This window comes from Trichechus manatus, unplaced genomic scaffold (genome assembly GCF_000243295.1).
Source record: "Trichechus manatus latirostris isolate Lorelei unplaced genomic scaffold, TriManLat1.0 scaffold00038, whole genome shotgun sequence".
NCBI classification, from domain to species: domain Eukaryota; kingdom Metazoa; phylum Chordata; class Mammalia; order Sirenia; family Trichechidae; genus Trichechus; species Trichechus manatus.
In genome coordinates this window covers 16825468-16851802 of record NW_004443974.1, presented here as the reverse complement: position 1 = coordinate 16851802, position 26335 = coordinate 16825468, and the positions used below count along the sequence as shown (strand labels likewise).

General features: G+C 46.2%; 1 protein-coding gene across 1 annotated transcript in view; it reads right to left on the bottom strand.

Moving 5' to 3' along the window:
- Positions 1-26335, bottom strand: part of CFAP77 (cilia and flagella associated protein 77) — a 170425-nt gene that overhangs the window by 61657 nt on the left and 82433 nt on the right. Inside the window, exons 2-3 of the mRNA XM_004375782.1 lie at positions 25169-25268; positions 24377-24605 (exon numbers count right to left, since the gene is read on the bottom strand). Coding sequence (XP_004375839.1) covers positions 24377-24605; positions 25169-25268 — 329 coding nt within the window. The remainder of the gene's footprint in view (positions 1-24376; positions 24606-25168; positions 25269-26335) is intronic.

Genomic DNA, 26335 nt, shown 5'->3' with positions numbered 1-26335 from the left:
AACTTTGACCTAAGCCTCACACATTATAAGAGAAATAAGAGCATTAACTCTAAATGGATCATGGATTTAACTGCAGAATGTAAAACTATAAAACTTTTTTTAAGAAAACATAGGAGAAAATCTTTGGGACCCAAGGGCTGGATGAGGAGTTCTTAGACATGACACCAAAAGCATAATCCATAAAAGAAAAAAAAATCAGTAAGTCAGATTTCAGCAAAATTAAAAACTTTTTCTCCATGAAAGACCCTCTTAATAGGAAGAAAACACAAGATGCATACTGGGAGAAGATGTTTGCAAACCACATATCGGACAAAAGACTCATATATAGAATATATAAAGAACTCTCAAAACTCACCACTAAAAATCCAACAATCCAATTAGAATATAAGCAAAAGATATGAAGAGATATTTCACCAAAGAGGATATATTGATGACAAACAAGCACATGAAAAAAATATTCAACATCACTAGCCATTAGGAAAATGCAAATTAAGACCATGATGAGGTATCACCATACACCCATCAGAATGGCTAAAATAAGAAATAATGATAATATTAAATGCTGGGGAGAATGCAACTGGATCTCTCATACATTACTTCTGGGAATGTAAAATGGTGCAACTATTCTGCCCTCAACATAAAGAAAATAAAAATCCTCACAACTGGACCAATAAGCAACACCATGATAAACCGAGAAAAGACTGAAGTTGTCAAGGATTTCATTTTCCTTGGATCCACAACCAACACCCATGGAAGCAGCAGTCAAGAAATCAAAAGATGTATATTGCATTGGGCAAATCGGCTGCAAAAGACCTCTTTAAAGTGTTAAAAAGCAAAGATGTCACCTTGAAGACTAAGGCGCGCCTGACCCAAGCCATGGTGTTTTCAATTGCCTCATATGCATGTGAAAGCTGAACAATGAATAAGGGAGAATTGACACCTTTGAATTATAGCGTTGGTAAAGAATATTGAATATACCATGGCCTGCCAAAAGAACAAACAAATCTGTCTTGGAAGAAGTACAGCCAGAATGATCCTTAGAAGCGAGGATGGTGAGACTACATTTCACATACTTTGGACATGTTATCAGGAGGGATCAGTCCCTGGAGAAGGACATCATGCTTGGTAAAGTAGAGGGTCAGTGAAAAAGAGGAAGACCCTCAACGAGATGGATTGACACAGTGGCTGCAGCAATGGGCTCAAGTATAACAACGATTGTGATAACGGCACTGGACCAGGCAGTGTTTCGTTCTGTTGAACATAGGGTTGCTATAAGTCGGAACTGGCTCGACAGCACCTAACAACAACAACATTCTGGAAAATAGTTTGGCAGTTTCTTAAAAAAAAAAACTAAGCAATTGCACTCCTGGTCATTTATCCCAGAGAAATGAAAGCTTATGTCCACATAAAAACCTATGTATGAATGTTCATAGCAGCTCTATTTGTCATAACCCCGAACAGAAAATGATCTTCAACAAGAGAATGGTTAAACAAACTGGCACATCCATACCATGGAATACTACTTAGCAATGAAAAGGAACAAACTATGATACACACAAAAACTTGAATGGATCTCAAGTCTGTTATGCTGAGTGGAAAAAAAAAACAATCTCAAAAGGTTACTGTTATGGATTGAATCGTATCCCCTCAAAATATGTGTTGGAACCCTAACCCCTATATCTGTGGATGTAATCCAGGTTGGGACTAGGGTTTTCTTTGTTACGTTAATGAGGCCATGTTAGTGTAGGGTGGGTCCTAAATCTATTCACTTCTAAGTGATATGAAGAGAAGTATAGACACAGAGATGGTCAAGCACAGAAGGGGGAAGATAGATGCTACGTGAGGTGAAGATCTCCAAGGAACTGAGGAATTCTGGGCCTAAAGAAGCTGAGACAAAGATTCCCCCAGAGTCAACAGAAAGCGAGAGAGCCTTCCCCTATAGCCAGTGCCATGAATTTGGGCTTCTAGCCTCCCAAACTGTGAGAAATTAATTTCTGTTCTTTAAAGCCATCCAACCATGGTATTTCTATTGCAGCAGCACTAAAAAACTAAGTTACATTAAAAGAAAATTTACATACTGTATGATTCTATGTATTACCATTTTCAAAATTTACCAGGAATTAGGAATTGTGGGGGTGGTGGTGTCTGCAACTATGGGGTAGCATGAAGGAAATTTTTTGGTGATGACTCTGTTTTATATCTTGATTGCGGTTTTGGTTACATGAATCTACATATGTGATACAACAGCTTAGAACTACACACACACACACACACACACACACACACACACACGAGTACATGTAAAACTGGTAAAATCTGAATAAGATCTATGGATTATACCAATGTCATTTTTAAAAACTTTTGATATTGTACTACAAGTTATATAAAATGTTATTGGGGTACACTGGGTGAAGGGCATACTGCATCTCTTTGTACTATTTTTACAACTTCTTGTGAATCTATAATTTTTTTTCAAAATAAAAACTTTTTAACCATTTTTAAGCATACAATTCAGTGATAATAGTTACATCTACCATGTTGTACAACCATCACCACTATCCATTTCCAAAACGTTTTCATCACCCCAACCAGAAACTCAGTGCCCATTAAGAAATAACTCCCCAATCCCCTTCTCCCAAAGAGCCCTGGTGGCACAGTGGTTAAAGCTCTCAGCTGCTAACTGAAAGGTCCACGGTTCAAACCCACCAGCTGCTCTTTGGGAGAAAAGATGTGGCAGTCTGCTTCCATAAAGATTACGAACAGCTTTGGAAACCCTATGTGGCAGTTCTACTCTGTACTGTAGGGTCACTGTGAGTCAGAATTGACTCGATGGCAGCAGGGGCTGCCCCTCCTCCCCACAGTCCCTGGTAACTCTACCGAATATGGTATAAACCATACGTAGTTTTATATGACTCTTTTGCATCAAATAAAGCAAAAAAAGAAACCTGGGCCCAAGAGGTTGTGTGACTTGTTGGAGGCCACACAGCCAGAGATGGGGTGATAGATCCAGGCTCCCAGACCTGGTGCAGGACACTTGTCCCCACTTCCATGCACAGCCTGGCATTGAACATCCTACCTCTCTCCTGGTTGGTTTTTCACCACAAACAGCCAAAGGTGACCAGGCCTTCCTGGGGCCACGGGGACAGGAGTCCTGACACCGTGGAGGGCCTGGGTAAGAGCCCAGCCCTGCACTGTTATGGGTTGGGAATGTTTAGCCTTTCCCGTGTACTTGACCCTTGGCACAGTGGTTAAGAGCTTGGCTGCTAACCAAAAAGTCGGCATTCAAATCCACCAACCGCTCCTTGGAAACCCTATGAGGCAGTGCTACTCTGTCCTATAGGGTCGCTGTGAATCGGAATCAACTCAACAGCACAGTTTTGTTTTTTGTTTTTTGTTTTTTTTGACCCTTCTACGATGCATCTTTGCTGTCATTGTTGTTAGTCCCCATTAGTCGATCCCAACTCATGGCGACCCCATGTGTGTAGAGTAAAACTGTTCCAAAGGGTTTTCAAGTCTGTGACCTTTTGGAAGCAGATTGCCAGGCCTGTCTTCCACGGTGCCTCTGGGTGGCTTCGAACCACCAACCTTTCGTCTAGCAGTCAAGCACTTGACCATCTGTGCCACCTAGGGATTCCTTGTATGCATCTTTAAGCGCGTTTTTTCCTATTTTCTTCCACAGCTATTTTTTGCTTCTACCTTAAAACGTGTCCAATATTTTTAAAAATATAAATGTAGTTCTTTGTTGTAAAAAAAAGCATTTTTCCATCCAAAAATGAATGATTTTTGCCAGAGGCTGAGAGCCCCTGTGGTAACAATTATAGCCATCCTTATCGTAGCTTTTTTTTTTGGGGGGGGAGCTAAAGGGATTCACATATAAGATCTTAATTATTTATCCTCCCTAAATGAGGATAGGGAAGGTGTAGGTGGAGAGGCTGAAGCCCAGAGAGGTCAAATGGCTTGCCCACGGTCACAAAGCATGCTTCAGCTGTAAAGTCTGGGCTCCCATGCCTCGAGCTACAATGTCTCTAGTTGAGAGAATTCAAATCAATTTTCACAAAGGGCAAGGCAAGTAAGGCTGAACAGGGCCATCCAGCAAGCCAACTGCAGACAGAGCCCTGAAGCCAGGAGGCCTGGCTACTTTCATGTAGGACCCCAGTCTTTCCAAGACACTGTCACTCTGTGCTCTGTCACCAGACCCTGCAATAACTCCCACCTTCCCCCTACCCTGCACACACACATAGGAGCAGAGACTTTTTTAAAAATGCAAATCTGACCCTGTCTTTTCTAACACCGGCCAGTCACTTCCCATTGCCCTTAGGATGTAGTGCACAATTTTCAAAGGCCCTCCACGATCCCTGCTGGCCCATGCTCTCTCCTGCCTTCTCCCAGACCAGGGGGTCCCAGGATGCTCCCAGCCCACACACCACCCCCAACCGAGCCCCTGGAGCTCACTGCCCTCCGCCTCTGCCTCCTGGGGTCCTCTTCACCTGACTCAATCCATCACATCCTTCAGATCCCAGTTTAAATGAAACGCCCCCACTCCTGCCCTGACACCTCTTTTACCCCCACTCTCACCCCCCTGAGACCTCCTTTAGCTCTGCTGACTTCACCTTCCCTGCACTTTGCACATAAGAAGGTATTTTTCAAATTATGTACAACCACTGGCTGCTTGTCCGTCTTCCCCACTGGGCTCTGAGCTCCGTAGAACAAGGATCTTGTCTCTTGTTCACTGGGAATTTCCAGGCCTGCACGGAAGAGGCGCTATGCAAAGATGCTAAGTGACTCTGAGAGCCTTTTCCTCAGACAGCTGACCTCCTCCACTCTAATGCCCCAGGACAGGCGTCTTCAGAATGAATGAGCTTTTCCTTGGGGAGCATGGTGGTAGGGAAGCCCTGATGTCCTGCAGAAAGCAGGTAGACACCGGAGAACAAGCCACTTTGCCTCTTGATTCCCTCTTCTCTCTCCATCTCTTCATGGGGGCACAACCATGAAGGTTAGCATGTCAGATCCTCTTTGTCAAAATGGCACAGCAGGGGCAGTCCCCAGAGCAGAAGGCCTGGCCAGGACAGGCAACACTGGAAGAGGCCCCTCCCTGAGAATGACTGAGAGGAGTACCTGAAGCCCAGGAGGAGGTGGGCAAGGAGCCCTCTGAGACCCTATCCAGCAAAATCTGTGCTTCTCAGACCCATTCATTGTAAATCTTCAAAACAATGTTCCAAAGTAATTCAGGCTTGCAAACGTCTATACTTCCATGTGATGTTCCAGAAGGGTCCCCAAAGAGCACTGGGGTTGGGCATGCGGGGTTAGGGCTGCTCCGAAGCAGGTCTGTTGAACCATCCAGACCTTGATGGCTCTTCAGAGCCTGGAGAGAGGCGTGGAGAGCTGGCTGTGCACAGACGTCTGGAGAGGAGCCCCTGGGCAAGGAAGTCAGAATGACTTAGGCCAAGTCCACACCAGAACAAAATGTTTCCCAGGCCTGCACCTGGGATCTTCATGATCTTTGGTGTGCTCAAGTCCATTGCTGTGGCCACTGTATAATTTGAGTGCCTTTCAGCCTAGGGGGCGCATCTTCCAGCACTATATTGGACAATATTCTGTTGTGATCCATAGGGTTTTCATTGCTAATTTTTGGAAATAAGTCGCCAGGCCTTCCTTCCTAGTCTGTCTTAGTCTGGAAGCTCCACTGAAACCTGTCCACCATGGGTGACCCTGCTGGTATTTGAGACAGCAGCAGCATAGCTTCCAGCATCATAGCAACTGCAAGTCACCACAGTATGACAAACTATAACAGTGATTTAAAAATAACTCCCATTTTGGGACTAATGAGGCATAGCAGTCCAAGGACAAGGACTAGAAGGCAGAAGGGGACAGGAAAGCTGGCGATAGGGAACCCAAGGTTGAGTAAGGATAGCATTGATGTGTTGTGAGGTTGTTAACCATTGTCATAGGGCAACATGTGTACTAACTGTTTAATGAGAAACTATTTTGTTCTGTAAACCTTCACCTAAAGTGAGAACAGCAGCACAATTGGAAGAGTGTAGTCGATGTCACTGAACTGTGCATGTAGAAATTTTTGAAATGGTGTATCTTTGGCTATGTATATTTTCACAAAAAAAAAAAAGGTCGAGAAGGGAGCGGATTGACATGTCATGGGGTTGTTAACCAATGTCATAAAACAATATGTGTACTACTGTTTCATGAGAAACTATTTGTTCTGTAAAACTTCACCTGAAGTACAATAAAAAAATAAAAATAAAAATAACTCCCATTTTAATGAGCACTTGCTACACCAAGTCTGCTTTTGAACACTCTGCCTGTAATCTCACTGAAATCTCAATTCTGAAAGTGAGGATGAACACTCCCACTTTCATATGGAGAAACTGATGCTCAGAGAAAGCAAGCTGCTTGCCCGTGGTTTTTGCACATGGACGCAGAGTAGCCAGGCAGCAGGATCCGAATCCAGATTGACTCTAAGGATTCTTGCTCTTAACCATTAGGCTGTGCACTAAGAGATTCCCTATTTGGATCTGAACGATCAAACCATCCTTGGCCAGGTGAAGTCAGTGGGTCCCACCATTGGTCCTACTTTGTGCCTGGGCAGTTGAGATAAGTTGTGCTTTTTCTATAATTCTTCCCCTGGACTTCTGCTACAGTGATGCCCCTGCACAAAGAAGTTCAATTTATCCTGATCCCTTAACAGACAACCAGCTGCTATTGAGTCAACTCTGACTCATGGGGCCCCATATGTGTCGGGGTAGAACTACTGTGAACCATAGGGTTCTCAATGGCTGATTTTCTGGAAGTAGGTTGCCAGGCCTTTCTTCTGAGGCACCTGTAGGTGCACTTGAACCTCCAGCCTTTCATTTAGCAATGGAGCACATTAACCATTTACACCACCCAGGGGCTCCCTTGGCTCCCTGCTGGGGACCAATCCTGAGGGCCTCAGACCCTCACACTTAGACTGGGAGGCCTTCTGTGGTGCTGTTTATGCCATTTCTAAAGCTGGACTTTGTGTTTGCCTGTGGGCACCCAAGCAGCGTCCGTCAGTCATGGCGGGGCTACCGCAAAGAGCTTTGACAAATTATTTGCTGATAACCTGGCAGGAACCTCTCGGATAAGTTCCTCACCACCCTGGTGCTCCCGCTAACAACAAAACTGTGTCAAAACTAAGTCTAATAAAGCAAAGACGGGGGAATCAAATGAAACGAGATCAGCTCCTACGCAGGGTAGGCCTCCAAGAAACTTCAAATTAGTTCCATCAGATCCATCTTGGCTGCTTTGCGATTGATACCCCAGACCAGGGGTTGATCTCCAATGAAGGCACCGGGGACATGCGAGGGAAATGGAAATTATTATTTGCAAACATTAGGCTGACACTTTGTGCGTGCGGGTGGATGGGGGCTGACAGCTCTGATTTGCCGGCTCGGCTCCTCTCTGCCAAAGAGTGCTCTGTGGAGATTAGAGGGGGCCCCTTTCATGGCAGCTATCTCCATCTTTGCTGCTCATTAAAACTTTGTGGAGCTGGAGAACTTGGCAGAAGAGAGGAGGCTGGAGGAACCTTCTGAGGGACTTTAGGTGCACATTTGTTGAAAGGTGTTTGAGAAGGGAGCCTTGGGTCTGACAAACCGGATTTTAGTGCGGCTCTCCGTTCACAGCGGGCTGAAATAATTGGTCATCAGTGACTACTAATTCGGTTTAGTAGCCAGAGGCAATTTTTTTCTTCCTGGAAAATCAATGACAGCACAGAGGTCTGTTCAACGTGATTCCGCTCAAGACGGGTCCTTATTTAGCTCTTGATGCTTCTTCCAGCAGAGACAGCTATTTTGTTAAAATAAAATTAAAATCCATCTCTAATATGCCATCGGCCTGCTGCTCCCAGGGGACGGGAGAGACTTTGGTGCTGTTACTGTCCCTGCCATGGGGGCGGGAGGAGTGGACTGTGGTCTCCCAGATGGGCCACACCTCCTTGGCTACATGTGAAATTCAAAACAGTGTTGGACCATGGAGGGTGGGGATTTGGAGGGGTGGAAGGGCCGGTGGGCTGGGCTTCTCTCAGTGGTTCTAAATCAAAATCGAACCACAAGGGACACCCAACAGTGGTACCACCTAAGGAGACCTGACTTCTTTTCCACCCCCTGGAGGTATTGCTAAGCGTCAGGTGCAGCTTCTGAGTATGCCCACTGCTGGACAGCAGAGGGCAGTGTGCTTCAGGGCTGGGGACACCTTCCTCTTTCCTCACCACCTGTAAGCTTCATGAATGGTCTCCTCTGTCCGGTGACTTCAACAACTATTTATCCAGGACTCAGTGGTGCAAATGGCTTGCGCTCTACTACTAACCTAAAGGCTGAAGGTTCAAACTTACCCACCGGTGCCAAGGAAGAAAGGCCTGGTAATCTGTTTCCGTAAAGATTACAGCCAAGAAAACCCTATGGAGCAGTTCTATTCTGTAACACATGGGATCGCCATGAGTTTGAATCGATTTGACTGCAAGGGATTTTTTTTTTTAGGGAGGGAGGGAGTTTCACTTGTGCCTAAAGTTTGTGCAGCTGTTTTTTTCTAACAAGTGATTCTACTGAACACTGCCCACATGGTGCCAGAGCCACCAGCTACGTCCTTTTTTTGTTTGTTTGCTTGCTTCATTTTAATTGAAATTTTTACTGAGATAATTGTAGAGTCACATAAAGCTTTAAGAAATAATATAGAGATATCCCACGTATACTTTACCTAGTTTCTCCCAATGGTAACATCTTGCAAAACTATAGTGCAATATCACAGTCGGGATATTGATATTGGTACAGTCCATCAATCTTATTCAAATTTCCCTCAGTTTTACTTGACGCGCGCGCGCGCGTGCGTGTGTGTGTGTGTGTGTGTGTGTGTGTGTTTCTATGCAATTTTAGCACATGCAGGTTCGTGTATCCACCACCATAGTCCAAATACAGAATGGTTCCATCATTACAAAGATCCCTGGTGTTGCCCTTTTATGATCACACCCACCTCTCTCCTGCATTGCACCCAAGGGCCAGAGACCATTTCATTTCATCCTTATAAGAACTGTTATTTATGTTATCTCCCATTTTATTGATAAGGACATTGGAGTTCAACGAGGTTAAATAACTTGCTCAGGATCAATATTTAGCAAATACTGCACTAAAGCAGTTGCAGATAACAAACTCTAGGCCACATCTGGCCTGTAGTATTAAAAAAAAAAAAACTCATATTACCTATATTTTTAAAAATCAGAAGAATTCATATAAAAATCCAAATGTCTAGTTTTTTTTTAATGGAACATTAGATTATCTGGTAACACTGGGTCCTGACTCTTAAGTGTTGACAATTGGCTGGAGCTGCTACCTTTAGATCTGGAATGTGCTCAAGTTTGGAGCAGTCCCCACCGTTCCCTATCGTCTTACACAGGGCCAGCTTCACCCTTTAACCTGCCAGGCCTCTGTAACCTGTGAATTTGTAATGCCTGCTCAATGCCTCTTAAACAACAAAAATACTTTGTATCTCTCTGTCTTCCCTAGAGCTCAGAAAACTGTTTACTTATGAACTCGAGCCATTTTTTCTGACAAAAGCAGAGGCAGTTATCAATCTGGTTTATAGATGGAGAAACAGAGACCCATGGAGATTAAGTGCCGTGCTCAAAGGACCTCAGCATAAAAGTGGGAGAGCCTGCAAACTCTGGAGTCTTTGAGATTCAGAGTCAGTTTTCTATCCTTCCTCTGCCTTCATCTCTGCTCCCTTTGGGTGCACAGTGGAAGAAGACAGGAAACTCCCTTACAGGAGGAGGGAAGTGATGAGGCCTGAAGGGAAGAAGTAGGGCGTACTCATCCTTCAGGTCCAGGAGGCACAGCGCCTGGGCTCAAAGACATTTTTAGGGGCCAGTGAAAATGTTTTAATTTCTTTTAAAATCAGAAGAAAAATAAATATCATCCAGTTTAGACTATATTTGTCTTTATACCAGCACAGTCATAAAATATTATTTAAAATTTAAAAAAAAATATTTTATTGTGTTTTAGGTGAAAGTTTACACAGCAAATTAGATTCCCATTTAACAATTTTAATACAAATTGTTCTGTGACATTGGTTACAATTTTCACAATGTGTCAGCATTCTAATTATTTCTATTCTGTTTGTTCTGTTTCCATTGATCTAGCTTCCCTTCCCCTCCTTGCCTTCTCATCTTTGCTTTTGGGAAAATCTTGACCGTTGGGTCTCATATAGTTGATTGTTTAAGGGGGCATATTACTCACAGATGATATTGTTTATTTTATAGGCCAATCTATTTGGCGGAGAGGTAACCTGCAGAAATAGCTTCAATTTAAAGTACAAAGGTTATCATAGGGTGATAGTCTCGGGGGTTCCTCTAGTCTCTATTGGTCCAGTAGGTCTGGCCTTTTTTAGGAATTTGAATTTTGTTCTACATTTTTCTCCCATTCTGTCCAGGACCTTCTATTGTGTTCCTGGTCAGAATGGTCAGTAGTGGTAGCCGAGCACAATCTAGTTCCGGTCTCACCTTAGAAGAGACCGTAGTTCATATGAGCTGTTAGTCCTGTGGACAAGTTTTCTTCTTTGAGTCTTTGGTTTCCTTCTTTCACTTTTGCTCCAGACAAGTGGAGGCCAATAGTTATATCTTTGATGGCTGCTCACAAGCTTTTAAGACTCTAGGCGCTACTCACCAAACTAGGGTTTGGTTTTGTTTTTTACGGAGGAAGGGGCCCACAATGGCAAAAGTGCTGAGGTCCCACAGAAGCCCTGTTGTGGCCTTGGGAAGGACAGTGACACTCAGATCCAACTGCCCTTGAGCTGAAGAACACAAGCCTTGGCCTGAATCGGAAGTTGTGTTTTAATACCATCTCTCTTCCACTTCACGGCGTTGAGGCCCGAGATTCTCAATCTTGAGTGTGACTAAGAATCACCTAAGAATCACCCACAGAGTTTACTCAAAACAGAGATACCTGCGCCCCACCCTCAGACATTCTGACAAGCCTGGGAGGGGCCCAGAAATCTGCATTTTAACAAGGGTGATTGTGGCTCTTGGGATCCCGGGCACCCTCTGAGGGTTACAGCTCTGAGCCTTTCCAACCTACCTGCCACCAGCACCTCTGTTTGCCCAGCAGGAAGCTTGGGTGGGCTGGCCAGTCAGTTCGGGCCCAGGGGCTGTGGCAGCCCCCTCACCCACCCTCTTTGCCTTTTTCTTAATTGCTCCCCCTTGGCCCGAGGGCCTTTCTTTTCTAACAAGGCCGAGGCTGGGCTGGAGGAAGGGGTGGTAATTGAGGCGCGCAGCCTCTCTGGCTGGCAGGACTCTTAGACAGCCAATTAGAGAAGAGGACCCGTGGGTTCGTGGTTATTTTTTAATTGTTTGTGGATCCAACGTAAAAGCTACTGACAGAGGAGGGAGGCTTAGTTAGCAGCACATTTCCTGACTTGTGAATTTGTCTAAGAGGTCATTTGCAATTTGTTAAATTTTCACAAGGGTGAATTCAACTAGTGCGCTTATCGCCCAGGTGCCCAGCAGCAGGCGGGCAGGACGGGCCCTGGAGGTGGGCTGGCTTTCCAGAAGCTTCCTCCAACGTCAAGTGCCTGTGCTGGAAACTTCAGGGACCTCTCTGCCCACCCTCAATGTCCCTCCACCCTGCCCCCGGGCTGTGGTTTGAACCCCTCTCAACAAAACTGGAATGGATATGACTGAGAATGAGATATCCTTGAGACCACTCAGGAATCTACTGTGCGTCTGGAGAAAAAGGGAAGGATGAGATGGGGCATCCCTGCCGGGAGGCAGTGAAGGTGGTAGAGAGAGCACTACACAGGGGTTGGAAGGCTGGGCTTTTGCCAAGTACGTGTAACTTGAAGGTGGTCCCTCTCCTTTGGGCCTCAGTTTCCCCTTCTCCAAGTTGACCGTGGATGCCCATCATTGGCCTGCCCAGAAAGACAGAGAGGGGAGCACCTCCACACTGCTACCTGTGGTCAGCGACCCTGACAAGGTAGGAAAGGTGGAGGAGATGGGAGTGCAGACGGGGTAAGCACCGAAAGGAACAAACCGGTGGCGTCTAAGATCAGCTGAGGAGGTCCTCACTTCAGCCCTGCTGTGCCACTTCTATGGAGGTCGACCCAGTTCACAAGGTGTGAGTGCGGGGTTCACTGTGGCCTTGTTTTAGGGAAAATGAGAAGCAACCTGGATGTCCGACAATAGGAAGATGGTTACATCTGTGGTGGACTATTCTGACAGTGACCAGGGCAGCAAGTGCAAACTTGTGAATGAAGAAAGCAAGTTGTCATGCACGGTGATTTATAATAGTGCAAAGCCACTCTAAATTATCATATACAGTAAAACCTGTGAAAGCTGGAACTCGTGTAAGGCGGAAACCTGTCAGAGAAGGAAAACTCAAACATTGTCCACTAAAATGAGCGACGGAAAAGTGGTAAGACTGCACCCTGTCAAAGGCAGAAAACTTGCGAGACCCAGAAAAACAAGGCAGTCCCGTTGAGTTCGGGCTCTCACAGGCTTCACTGTATTATATATAATTTATGGAAATCTAACGATACAGCAAAAATGAGGAAAGAGTGCATATGCCAGCCTCTGGCTGGTCCCCAAGGAAGAGAGGGAGGGCCATGGGGCTAGGAAGGGGTGGAAAACAGCTTCAAACTATATTTGTTGTATTTTATTTCTTTAATAATAATAATAAAGATCAGAAGCAAATGCAGCCAGGCATTAACATTTGTTAAATCTGAGTGGTAGGTTCATGCGAGTTGGTTGTGGAGCTTCCGTACTTTTCTATTTCTTTGAAAAGTTTCCTAATAAACACAAAGGGATTGGTAAAAATGTTTGCTGCCCAGGAAAGCATTTATACCTATCATCTTCCGGCTAATTAAAACTTTTGATTGATTACAAACCACTTTCATATTTTTTCACAAAAACGTAAGAAGGCATTATGTAACAAGAGGAGCCATGGTGGCACGCTGGTTAAGAGCTCGGCTGCTAACCAAAAGGTCGGCAGTTTGAATCCACCAGCCACTCCTTGGCAACCCTAGGGGGCAGTTCAGCTCTGTCCTAGAGGGTTGCTATGAGTCGGAATCAACTTGACAGCAATGGGTTTTGTTTTTTGTTTTTTTTTTAATGTAACATGATTCCACATGTAGTTAATAATAATAAAATAATACTTCTAAAGATAGTTTTCTCATAACCCAGTGATATCTAAAATGCAGAACGTTCTGTCTTTGTGCTAAGATGCTTTGATGATTGTCATGGGTTGAATGGTGGTCTCCATATGTTACCTGCAAGTCCTTACACCTGGAACCCGTGAATGTGGCCTTATTTGGATAAAGGAAGGGTCTTGGCGGGTGTAATTCAGTGAAGGACTTTGAGATGAGATAATCCTGAGTTATTTGTGTGGACCCTGAATTCAATGACAAATGTCCTTATAAAAGAAGAGGGTGAAGGTGCATGTGAAGACTGAGGCAGAGACTGGGTTGATGCAGCCACAAGCCAAGGAACCCCAGGAGCCCCCAAAAGCTGGAAGAAGCAAGGAAGGATTAGCCTTGATTTCAGACTTCTGGCTTCCAGAACTGTGAGAAAATAAAGTTCTGTTGTTTAAGCCACCAGATTGTGATAATATGTTGCGCCAGCCCCAGGAAACTCAATGAAGACGTCAACACCCCTAAAGCCGGAGCTCAGGGCCCGACAAGAGTTAGCCCGGGAAAGAGTGGTCATCTCCTGTTCGTGGCATTAGAATATCAGCTGTTGCCAATGTTGGGGATGGACTGCAATCAAGCTATTTTCTCCCATGCAGTCAGTCAACAAGCATTTACTGAGCACCAACTATGCGCCAGGCACCTGCTAGGCACTGGGATACAACAATGAGCAAAAAAGCAGACATGACTCTGTCCCACTGAGGGAAATGGGCAGGTCAGTAGGCAGTGACTACACAAGGTAACCTGAAGGATGGAGGGACCTCAGCCAGACAAAGTAGGGGAAGAGTGTCTTGGCAGAGGGAAAAGCACGTGTAAGGCCAGAAGCAGGAGAAAGCATGGGAGGAGACGGGGCTTCAGAGAGCTGAAGGAAGTTTGTCATGGCAGGGGTCAGAGTCAGGTCACCGAAGTCCCACGAAGTCCCACAAAGTCCCCCTTATGCCCTCCTCTGTGGCCCTCCTCTGCTCACCCAGGAACAGTACCCACACAGACTCCTGTAGCACTTAGCACACTGCACTGCTCATTTATCCATTTGTTGCCTGTTTTGTTTTGTGTATTTTTGCCTCTCTGTATCCCTAACTCCTGGCATAATGCCCGGCATAGGATGGGCTCTAAATGACCACACAGCATAGAACAGAGGTAATAAACGTGGGCTGTGACCAACTACTTTTCGGCTGTGTGATCCTAGACAACTGTCTCTGGGCCTCAGTTTCCTCATCTGTAAAATGGGGACAAGAGTCACTATGTAAAAGAGTCACTTACGTGAGGGTCTTGTGAGATGATGTACGTGAAGCACCCAGCATGGTGCCTGGCCCCATACATTCCGTTGCTTTTGAGTCAATTCTGACTCTTAGCGACCCTACAGGACAGAGTAGAACCGTCCCATATGGTTTCCAAGGCTGTAATCTTTACAGAAGCAGACTGCCACATTTTTCTCCTGTGGAGCAGCTGGTGAGTTCAAACCCTGACTTTTTAGTTAGCAGCCAAGTGCTCAACCACTGTGCCACCAGGGATCCTTGGCCCCTTATATAGGAGCTAAAAAAAGGGAAGCTGGTATTATTATGAATACAAACAAGTGCCCACGGTGCTGGGGCAGTCCAGCATGAATGACTGCCTCCATCTGGTCTCCAAAGGAACTGAGCCAGCCGGCCCTGCCTCCAGCTCGTCCCTGGCTGAGCCAACTGGTCCTAGGTGCTGCAGGCTCACTCTATGGATAGTCCTGCTTGCTGGGTCCTTCACAACAGTGGGATGTGGGTGATGTGTCAGGCTTGGAGAGTGGTTCTTCATGAGCACCAACAAGGGCTGGCTCACAAAAGTGCCTGCTCCTCTGTGCCCCATGGAGGCTGCCGTGTCACTGGAGCAGCAGAACCAACTGTGCCCCCACAGCCTCTTTAATTATATCAAGAGCTGGAGGCTTCAGAGGCAAGAAGAGGCCCATGGCCATGCCAGGCACTGAGCCGACCCCTACGCTGGCACCCAGCAGGGCTCAGTGCATTGCCCACCAATTTGGGCAAGGCCCAGCTCTGGAAAAATCAGAAGCCCAAGCTGGAGCCTGCGTGATGCAATTGGGGAAGTCCTGAGAGGGAGCGGCTGGCCTGGCCTCGTTAGCGCCGACCTTGGCACAGAGCCGCTCCTGATGGATGGGGTTTGGGCCTGGATGGGCCCCAGGGGAGAGGCGGCCCTATCCATTATGGGCCCATCAGCACCTCCCTGAACCCTCCCCACTCAGAATGTCACGAGCTTCAGGCCGGGAATAAATCTCTGTCTTGGCCACAGGAGAGCAGAACAGGGGAAAAAAGGCAAAGCATGAAAAATATCTCCTTCCTGACTCTGGCAACAAAGCAGGCCGTGGATGAAGGAGCAAGAAGGGGCTGGGGAGACGGGAGAGGACGGAGCAGGAGCTGCAGGCGCCAAAGAGGAGAGGCTGGGCCCCCTGGGATGGGACCAGGAAAGGACAGGCCTTGGGGCCACACCTACCCCCAGGCACGTCTCCCTGCCTGGGCCCCTTTTAATGAGACTGCCCCCAGATCCAGACTCCTGTCGGACCCAGTTTGGGGTGTTCCAGGTGGGTCCAAGCCCCAGTAGAGGCAGCCCAGCCCAAGAGAGATGCTGGGGCCCAGTTGTTGCCTCTGTCTCCCATAGGAATCCATTCTGGCTGCGAAGTGCGAGGGCCTTGGAGTCAAACTGCCTGGGTTTGAATCCTTACACCTCCACTTTTCAACTATGACCACTTGCTGAGTGGCATAACCACTCTGTGCCTCAGTTTCCTAAAGGGTAAATGGAGGTGATGATAGAACCTACCACCCAGGGCTGCGGTGAGGATTAATCCATTTACTACATGAAAAGTGCTTGGCAGCATTAATAGAGGTAGAAGGTCCAGAACAATGGAGGTGAACATCCTGCTCTGTTCTGCCGTTCAGGTCATATTTGTTGAATCAAGTTCAAGAGCACTTAGCACTTGTCAGTGTTGGCTGTTGATTACTACAGTTGTTGGTCACAGGCGCCAACCCGCTGCCGAGGACCACCTCTGCGCCAGGCATCCTGTGCCATTGTGAATGGAGCTCAGGATGAGAAATAACGTCTTCCCCCAGGGCCTTGCTCTGCCTCCCTGGAAGCACGCAGCACATGGATACAGGCTCTAGAATGAAATGTGGCTCAAATCCTGGTGCTGCCACTGACTAGCCTTCCGGCTTTGGACAAGTGACTCTCTGGGTCTCAGTTTCCCAATCTATACAATTGGGACAGTAGTCCCCACTTGGTAGAGTTACGAGGACTTAATGAGATGATGCATGTACCATTGCACCTGCTGGCTGCAGAGCGAGCGCTCCACAGATGTGAGCCGTGACTACTACCCTCTCCCAACACACACACGGGTCCTTATTTTGTTCTCTAAAGCCACTGAAAGCAAAGCACACCGCTTGTCCTCACAACAGGGCTTCAGAGAGTTGAGGACAGCTGCTGTGTCCCTTTGCATCTTTTCTCATCCAGCTAAGAAGACTTGGCTTCTTGCCATGTTCTTGATACCTGGTGGTCTCCCTCCCCACTTCCTGCCCACCATCCTCATGTCTCCCCTCTGGATACTCTCCTATTTGTGGACCTTCTCCTGAATGTATCAAGTCCCAGATTTTTGAACTGGATGCAACAAGTATGACCTGAGCAGCAGAACAGAGCAGAAACTTCACCTCCTTTCTTCTGGACTTGCTACCTCTATTAACACTGCCAAGGAAAACATTCACTCTTTGAGGTCACATCGTCGCATGGCTGATGCATAATATTGGCCAGGGTAGAACACAGCAGAGTCTGTTAAATGACACAGAATTTCTGGCTTTACCATCTGCTCTCTGATCTCAAATTGACTGTCCCTTTGCTTTCAATAACTTAGTCTCAAAACCTCAAAGGGCCCTGGATCATATTTCTCCCCAGCAAATATTTATTAAGTACCTACTGTAAGCAAGGCACTGTATCAGACTCTGATGATACAGCAGTGGACAAAACTGACATTGTCCCTGCTCTCTAGGATCTGAGTGTCCAGTAGAGAGGAACTGGTAGAAAGCAGAGAAATATTTAACTACAGTTGTGGCCAGTGCTAAAGGGAGCAGGTTATACAGGAGCCAGGACGGCTTGGCTTTCCCTGGAAGGATGTGTATCTTAGTTCACTCTTTCAGGCCCAAATCTGGAGGCTCTGTGGTCTTTGAGAGATCCACTTGCTCCCTCTTGTGGTCAGCCCAGGCTTCGGGCCACGAGTAAATCTGGACTTGGCCTTGCCATTCAGAAACTGTCTTGAATTGCTGGCACAGTTGCCTGGGAAGAGACTTAGTATTATTTTCTAGGGGTCTTGGTGGGTGATTTAGATTTTTACCGTCGGCTGCAGAAGAAACAAAATAACCCAGAGTGATTGATAGGCCCATTGTAAATTTGTAAAATAAATCAGCTTGGCAGAGAGATTCAAAAAACCTGTCAGGCAGCAAACATTTTTTTAACAGCCTGTAAAATTTTCTCCATCCTTCACATTTGTCAATGTCAGGCTGATGATGCATCTGATGGTGGGGCGAGCAGAGCTGCAGACACAGGGTGGGCTGGTAGCATTTCCTATCTTCCTGTGGTTTCTTATTTTTCCATGGCCTGACAGCTTTCAGCACCAGGGCTGGGTGGAAGGAAGGTCTAGACTAGACTAATTGGTGGACCAACTCAATAGTCTACTGAAGTTGCACGTTGCTACTGGCTTTATCTTCGGATTTGAATGTGGTCAATTGTTCATACATTCATTCAGCAAACATTTATTGAGGGCCTCATCATCAGAGGCACTGTGGTTGGCACCAGGGATACTGCAGGGAGCAAAAGCAGGCCTAAAGCATCAGGCGTCAGGAGGAAGGTTCTGGATGCCTCATCAAGGAGTTTGAGTTTATTGCGAGTGGGAAGTTACAAAAGGTTAGAACAGAGAAGTGACGCATCAAAAGAGAGGCTTAGTGGGCTCTTTTGATATGTTGAGATTAAGTTCTAAAGCCTTAAAAAAAATTCAGATAAGACGACCTCACAACGTAGATAGATAACCTGCCTCAGTTCCCCTCTAGTGCAGGAAAACTTGGGTAGTGTCTCCACCTGTGTCACCTTCATCCCTGTATCTGTTAAGTAGGCAGATCAGTGCCACGGCCACCCCACTACAGAGCAGCCACGAACAAACAGCTTTACTGCTCTGACCCTCTGTCTCCTCTTCTGTAGGATGGGAGATGAGTTCCAACCTCATAGCTCACTGAGTTGTTGAGAGTTATTTAAGGAGACAGGGCATCTGAGTGCTGAGCCCAATGTCTGACATGTAATAGTAACAATAATACATAGTTGCCATTATTTGTTCAAAGACAGGGGTCTCCCCACCTTCCATCTGGACCATGTCAGACACTGAGCGTTGAGGAGGGCCTGTTTGCTCAGTGACTGAGTGATGGGTCCTCCTGCTAGCATCCTTGCCTTACGAACAGCACAAAGATGACCGCTCCCAAGCAGGGTGGTGGTGGAGCCCTTGGCACCCAGAATCGTCCAGGAGCAAGAGCTGCTGCCCAGCTCCGGTGCTTGTCCCCTCCCTGCCATCCCTGACTCAACAAGGCTGGACCAATTAGGAGCAGTAACAATTAAGATGCGCTGAGGGCATGTGAACATTTGCAAACACTTATTCAAATGCGTCAGTAATTAAGCACTCCTTTAATAGTTACATTTCTGGCCTCCAGACATATCTCTTTATGAACGTTGGGTCACAGCATGCTCTGAGATCTGTGTTATGGCCTTAGAAGCTGGGAATGAGAATTTAAAATTTTCCCCTGACTTGAATTCTGAGATATGACAGTGAAACAGTTAAGGGAAAGAGGTATGAGCTTTTTTTAGCTGCCTGATCTGAGGAGTGAGAGCTGCAAAACTGGCCGGCCAGAGCCAGGTACAAATCCAGGCTCCGCAGCCCTGCAGCCTCAGGCAGGGCCCTTACCCTCTCTTTCCTGGTCTGTGAAGTGAGCAGAATGTTACCTGCCTCATAAAATTGATATAAGGATTAGTAATTGCGTTTGCAAAACGCTTGTCACATTTAAACTCAATTCACCGCAGCTACTGTTAGTGGTAAGGAACCCTGGTGGTGCAGTGACCAAGCGCTCGGCTGCTAACTGAAAGGTGGATGGTTCAAACTCATCAGCCGCTCTGCGGAAGAAAGACGTAGCAGTCTGTTTCCATAAAGATTACAGCTTTGGAAACCCTATGGGGCAGTCCTACTCTGTCCTATAGGGTCCCTGTGAGTCAGAATTGACTTGACGGTAATGAGTTTGGTAGGTTGTTTGGTATGGTGAGTGGTAGGAGTCCCTGAGTAGCACAAACTGTTAAGCACTTGACTACTAGTGGAAAGGTGGGTGGTTCTAACCTACCCAGAGGCGCCTTGGAAGAAAGGCCTGGTGATCTGCTTCTGAAAGGTCACAGCCTTGAAAACCCTATAGAGCGCAGTTCTACTCTGCAACGCACGGTGTCACCATACTAGGAATTGACTCGAGAGCAAGAACAACAATATTGTTAGTGGTAGGAGGACAAAAAGAAGCAGCAGTTAGCTGAGTGATTAAGATGACTAACTACTCTTACAGCAGTGATTGGAAACTCAGTGCTTATAGGAACCAGGTAGATTACAAAAATCGGGAAGCTTGGGCCACGTGGGGGCTGCGATAAACAGAAAATTGTAAATTGCGTGGATTCTGTCCAAAAGGGGCACTGCCTCTCAGCCCCAGCCCTCTTGTGCCAGGTGGCAGTGCAGACCCAGGCTGCTTGGGTTTTTTCAAGAGAAGCAGGAAATCCAGGTTTTTATATGAACTCTCCTGCCTTTTTAATGTGGCAACTCATTAAATTTTATAATTAAAAAAAATCCTGCACGGGCCAAATAAACACCTCTGTGGGTTGACGTGGCCTCAGCCATAGACCGCAGATCTACACGACCCCTGTTTTCCAGATCATTGCTTAGGTCTCTACTTTCTTGTATATGGGTTGAAATGTACCTTTACAAGTTAGTGATGACCCATAACAAACTAGTATGGATTGGGAACTAAATAAGCTAACTGGGAAGGAAGTAATTGAATAACTCCAAATTCAGGGTTGAATCCCATCTGGTGTTGAGAGGCTGGGTGGGTGGGTGGATGAAGGTGTGTGGAAAAGAGGGAGTGCTGTCCCCTCATATTCTATTTATTTTGCTTATTACAAATTATATAAAGAGCAAGAGATTTGATAGTGAAGGTGGGGTGGAGAGGGCCAGGAGAGGGCACTAGGTCTGGTTGGGAATTTAACTCGGGCGGTGGTTACGACTCGTCTCTACTTGTTAGCATCCCTAGCTTACAGTGAGCTTTTCACGCATTTAGTCTGAGGTGGGACTTGATTGTTATTTATTTTTAAATTTTGTTGTGGTAAAATAAAAAAACAAACAAACCCATCGCCTCAGAGTGGATTCTGACTCATGGCAACCCCATGTGTTACAGATTGCCAGGCCTTTCTTCCATGGCACCGCTGGGTGGGGCACACTGCCAACCACTTGATTAGTAGCCAAACGAAAACAATTTGGGCCACCCAGGGACCTTTCTGGTAAAATATATATAATCAAAAACTTGCCATTGTAAGCATTTTTAAGTATACATTTCACTGACATTAATTACATTTACCGTACTTTGCAACCACCAGGGACTTTAGTGATTGTGAGGAAATGGCACTTGTTTGTTTGTTAGACCAAATCACCCCAACAACTCTTTGGTAACTGGGTGTAATCAGATTTGGTTTTTAACATGTTTTTAAAGTAAAAAAATAATTACAATCAAGGCTTGTAAAAGGTGGTTGTTAGAGAATGGGCCTTGGCCCCATAACTTTAAAGTAATAGGCCCATTACCAAAAGGGGCAATTATTTTTTAACCGTTCCTCTGCATTTATGCTGTGAAGTTGAGGGGTTTTCTGGGTAGGTTGGGCATCTCAGTGAAAGCTTTTCCAGCAGCCATTTAACCTCCATTTATGAAGAAATAAAGTGAAATTGATGCTGATTTGGGCCTGCTTTGGGGGACATTTTTGTTTCATAAAAGCCCTTTTGCCTGCAATTTGCTGAGCTGCCCTGTCACATCAGAAAAGGCTGCTGTTGATAAAGATAAAGCTTTATGGCCACAATATTTGCTGCTAACAGCAACCTAATGCAGCATTTTCATTTTTGTGCAATTAATGTTAATGTCTGCTACGAAAATTGTCATTAAATACCATTTTAAAATCCATTCAATTTGCATACGCAAAGCCCATTTACCATCACAGGAGATACAGCCAGCACTTCATCACATCCTTTCGCTAGAATTGTAGCTACCCGGTTTTACAGCAATTTAAGATTTTATATTGAAAGCTAGATGATAATGGATGGCCTTTCCGAGCCCAGCTGACATAAGGGATATAATGGAAAAACGTAGCCCCAGGACCAGAAACCGCAGGTGTTCATACTACGCCCCAAGCCCAAGGATGCAAAGCACAGAAGACAGAGCACTGGACAAGGAGTCCATCAGCCTGGCTCTAGTCCTGGCACGATTAACAACTTGCTGTGTGACCTTAGGAAATTCTCTTCACCTCTCTGAACTTCTCTTTTCTCCTGTTTTAAATAAGAACTTTAAACCAGATGATCCCTAATATCTGTGTATTCTAATATCATATATATATATATATATAAAACGTCTGGTCTGCTGGCAAGCATACTAGATTAAGAATCTAGGTCAAGCTCTGCTATGAAGAATTGTGTGAACTTGTGGAGGCCAATTAATCTCTCCCTGCCTCAGCTTTCCCTGCCATGAAATGGGGATAATAAACCTGCCTACCTCCTGATGGGGTTTTAATGAAAATAAAATGCAATGATGAAGAGACAGAACATATCCTGAGAATCACCGATTGCCAGCTTTCTAGGGTGAAAAGAGTGACATGGAGAGTTGGGGACAAAGCTGGGACTAGAACCCCAGGCTGACTCCTGGCCTAGAGCTCCTTCCATGACACCAGGCTGTTTTTGAGACCCTTGATGACCCGCGTGGACTAGTCTAGTGCACAGCATGGACTCTGTTCTACTCCAGCTCCAGAAGGTCTGCAAGAATAAGGACCAGGAGGCCACAGGGCTGAGGGGCTGCAGAAGAGAAGCCAGACTCAGGCAGAGATAATCAGGGAAGATGGCATGGAGGGACTGACTTGGGGCATTATTTCAAAGGTGAGGGAAGGATGATGTACAGATGATTGGTTAATCCAGCCCAGAACTGACTTTACAATGTGTCTCTAACATCATTTCCAGATTTTAAAGGCTAGTGAATAGAAAAATGCATTTCTGGTGAGAGAGATATGCATAGTATTTGAGGTCCTAGGAGGTGGGAGTGCTTACCAAAAGATGCCTCTGAGCGGAACTTTGAAGATGGTTTCACCAGGCAGGATGGAGAGGGAAAGGCATGGACAAAGTAGGGTAGCATAGCCACAGAAAGATTCAGAGGCAGACATGTGACCCTGGCCTGGCCAATCAGTGTACTTCAAAAACCTTAGTCACAGTGATTGGTTCAGGGATAAGCATGTGACCCAAGTAGGATCAAAGAATCTCAAGGCTTTTGTAGTTCCAACACTTTTCCCACTGGCATTAATAATAGATGTAAGAATGGAACTGCTAGTGGCCTTTTTGCCATATGTGGAAAAAGTTTGTCAAAGAACAGAACACAGCTAAAAGAGTTGAGTTGAGTTTTGATTATATGCAACCACACTCTACTTTTATAGAATGTCCTGGATAATAGGGCTGGGACATAGTTACATGTCTATCCTAGAACCAATCACTGTGAATAGAGTTTGTGAAATATACTGATTGGCCAGACCCAGGTTGTCACATGCCTGTCTCTGAACCAGTTGCTGGGGCCAGGGGAATCTGATGCCCTGATTGGCCAGGCCTGGGTCACCTGCCCATCCCTGGAGTCAGGGTTGAAATCAGTCTGTGCAATCCACGTGGGCTGATTGTAGAAACTATGTAGAAATAGGGGGTTCTATTCCCAGAAGGAGACGGAATGGATGCTGGGCAGGTAAAAACAGCAAATAGGAGAAAGTCCCTACCAGCATGGAGCTGTTAACAGATATCTGTATAGGGAGCAACATAATTTGATCTGTGCTTTATGAAAAAACTTTGGCAGCCATGTGGAAGATGACTTTGGAAGGGACCGTCTAGAAGCAAGAAGAGCAACTGACTGGTTACTGCAGAGATTCAGGCAGGGGAGGACAAGGGCATTGAATGGAGAGTATTAAGGCCCTCTGAGTCCTTTTATGTTGGCGCCCCCATCTCCCTGCCTATTTCTGTGTGGACTGTGGATCCTCATTAACATTAAAGAACTATCAAGTTGATAGCACTTAATATCAGCAAGAATGTGGAACAACCGGAACACTCATACAAACTAATATAATCAAAGGTGATAGTGGGCAGAAGAGTGGTAATTTCTCAGGAGGAACGTGGGGACTTTCTGGGGTGTTAAATATATTTTATACCTTTATACGGGCGGTGGTTACATGAACATTTCCATTTGTAAGAGTTCATTAAGCTGAACACTTACGATTTGTGCACTTTACTATGTATAAGTTATACCTCAATAAAAAAAATTTAATGTTCATAGTACTTGGGTCTACAGTTGGCATTATATTGTTTTAACAATAATAATAGTTAACATTTATTGAGCACTCACTATGTCCCAGGCCCCATGCTAAGGCGTTTATAGGTAGTATGTCACCAAAACCTCACAGCAACACTATGAAGCAGGTACTATTATTGTCCCCATTTTACAGATGCAGAAACTGAGGCAAGGAGCTAGTTGTGACCAGAGTTCAGGCTTGAGCCCAGGCTCCAGAGCCTTTCTCCAGGTCTCACTGGGATGGCGCTGTGCTAGGGTACCCGGCATGCTTGAACCTCCCTCACCCAGGTCATTAAGCCCCTGAGGGCAGAGACAGGCACATAATCTGGTTCTTAATAAACGTTTGTTGAATGACAGAAAATTAGTGGCTTGCGTACATCCCTATAGTGAGTCCCTGTGAGGCAAGGACCCAGCTCAGCAGCATGCAGGGTGTGGCTGCACAAGTAGACAGGAGAGAGAGGTTACTTCGCTTCCCCGTCGTCCTGTGATATTGTCCCTTGATTCGTTAGGGGTCACTACCTTACCGTGACGGGATCCCAAATGTCATATTTGGAGGTAGAGAGGGCGGCTCCTTCTTTGTGTGCCTGTCCTCCTGGTTGCTGATGCGGATGTCATTGAGCCGGCGGTAGAGGAAATTCTCCCGGGCCGTTGTCAGGCCAGCTTTCAGGGCTCCACGGTTCATTGCAACGTAATTCCGGGTCAGCTCCTGGGGACAGGTGGGCTGCTGCTTGAATACATTCCAGTGTCCAAGGGCTGGGAGCAGGGAGAGACAGAAGGACAGCGAGGGAGTCAGTCTGGGAAGTAAAGACTCCATGGCATCTGATTGAGAAGAAATGGGGCGAGTAGTGTACATGGGCCCCTTTACATTCCCACTAACCCGGAATCTGCTGCATGGCTCCTCTGGGAAGGATGACAGACCCGAAAGGGAGAAATCGGGACTCCCGGAGATTCCAGAGAGTGCTTCTGCATACTACACGGAGCTGGGTTCACTTGGCCCTTGACCTCCTTTGGGCTCTCAACAGCACAGGGCAGACAGTCCTTTCCGCGAGGACAGGGCTCCACCCCACTGGCTGGGGTGCCCTTGCTACTCCCCTGATATCTCAGACCTGGATCCTATTTGGTCCTCCCCATCTCAGCCAACCCCTGGGTTTCACTACTATCTGCCCAAACCTGTGGCTTCTACCAGATGTGTGCTTCAAGGTAGGCTCCTGGGCCCTTTCCCTGGCACGCGGCCAGCTGCCAGGAGCTCTGTGGGGAGGAATGAGCCCCCCACCCAATCCTCAAGCCTTTATGGGCTCCAGAGCAGGCTCTCTCACCTGCAGGGACCCCTCCATCCGTCCCCCGGATGTAGAGTCCATAATTAAAATTAATTCCAGGCAGACTACAGCTTCTTTCCCGGGGCTTGCCAAGCTCAGCCTGTTGGGGGAAGGAGAGAGAGTGAAGTTGAGTAGTGGAATCTCAGACAAAGCATACAATTCAGCAATAGGGAGTGCCTACTTTGTCCCACGCCCTGTGCCGGACCTTCATGGGTCACAGGATGTGTACGACAGAGCCCTCCCTGAGAGGAGCCCAAAGTGCGGTTGGGTGGTGCGACACACCAGTTGAAAACCCAGTTGCTGTTGAGTCAATTCTCATTCACCTCATGAGAAAGCCACTTTCTCCTTGAATCCTCAACTCACAGGAGGGATCTGGTAAGGATGCCCACTACCATCAGCTTGGCAGCTGGACAACTATTCTTACTGTCTGGGTCACTGGGGAACTCCTCTCCTTGACCCCATCCCAGAAGGGGTTTGTATGAGCAAAATCACTCCATCCTTTCAACAACCACATTATTGCTCCCATTTTAGAGATATGGAAACTGAGACCTGGAGAGATAGAGTCATTCTTCACAGCTAGTAAGAGATGGGCTGGATTCACATGCAGGTGTGTTTGACATCCAGGCTGGAGCTTTTAATCATTGTACTACACTGCCTCTCTTTAGAGTTAAGAGCTTCCTGAGGTCAGAGACCCTATGTTGTGACAGCTCTCTGGACTCCTCAGGCTCACAATTGCCTCTCCCTCATTTGAACTCTGGTAACTCTTACTACTCTAGTCTATTCATCTGGGGCTTAGAACTTAAGTGACCTTCTCAGTTTCCATGACTGCACATGCCAGGCCAGCCTGCCTAGATTGTGACTCCCTCCACAGCCAGACCCACAGCTTCTATTGCCTTTTATCCCCTAGTGGCATATATAGTAGGTGCTCAACAAATACCTGATATTAAAAATCTCTTCCTAACTTTCACCTATAGCACAATAAAAAATTTTAAAAAAGAAGCTAAAACTATGTAATAAAAATATATATATATATATATCTTCCTCTCGGAAGACTTCCCAGGTTGCCTGCAGTCCAGATAAGCCTCCTTGTTATATAGAACCATAGCACCCTGTGCTCCACCTGTAAAATTATATAGTAGTACATGCTATGACATGGATGAACCTAGA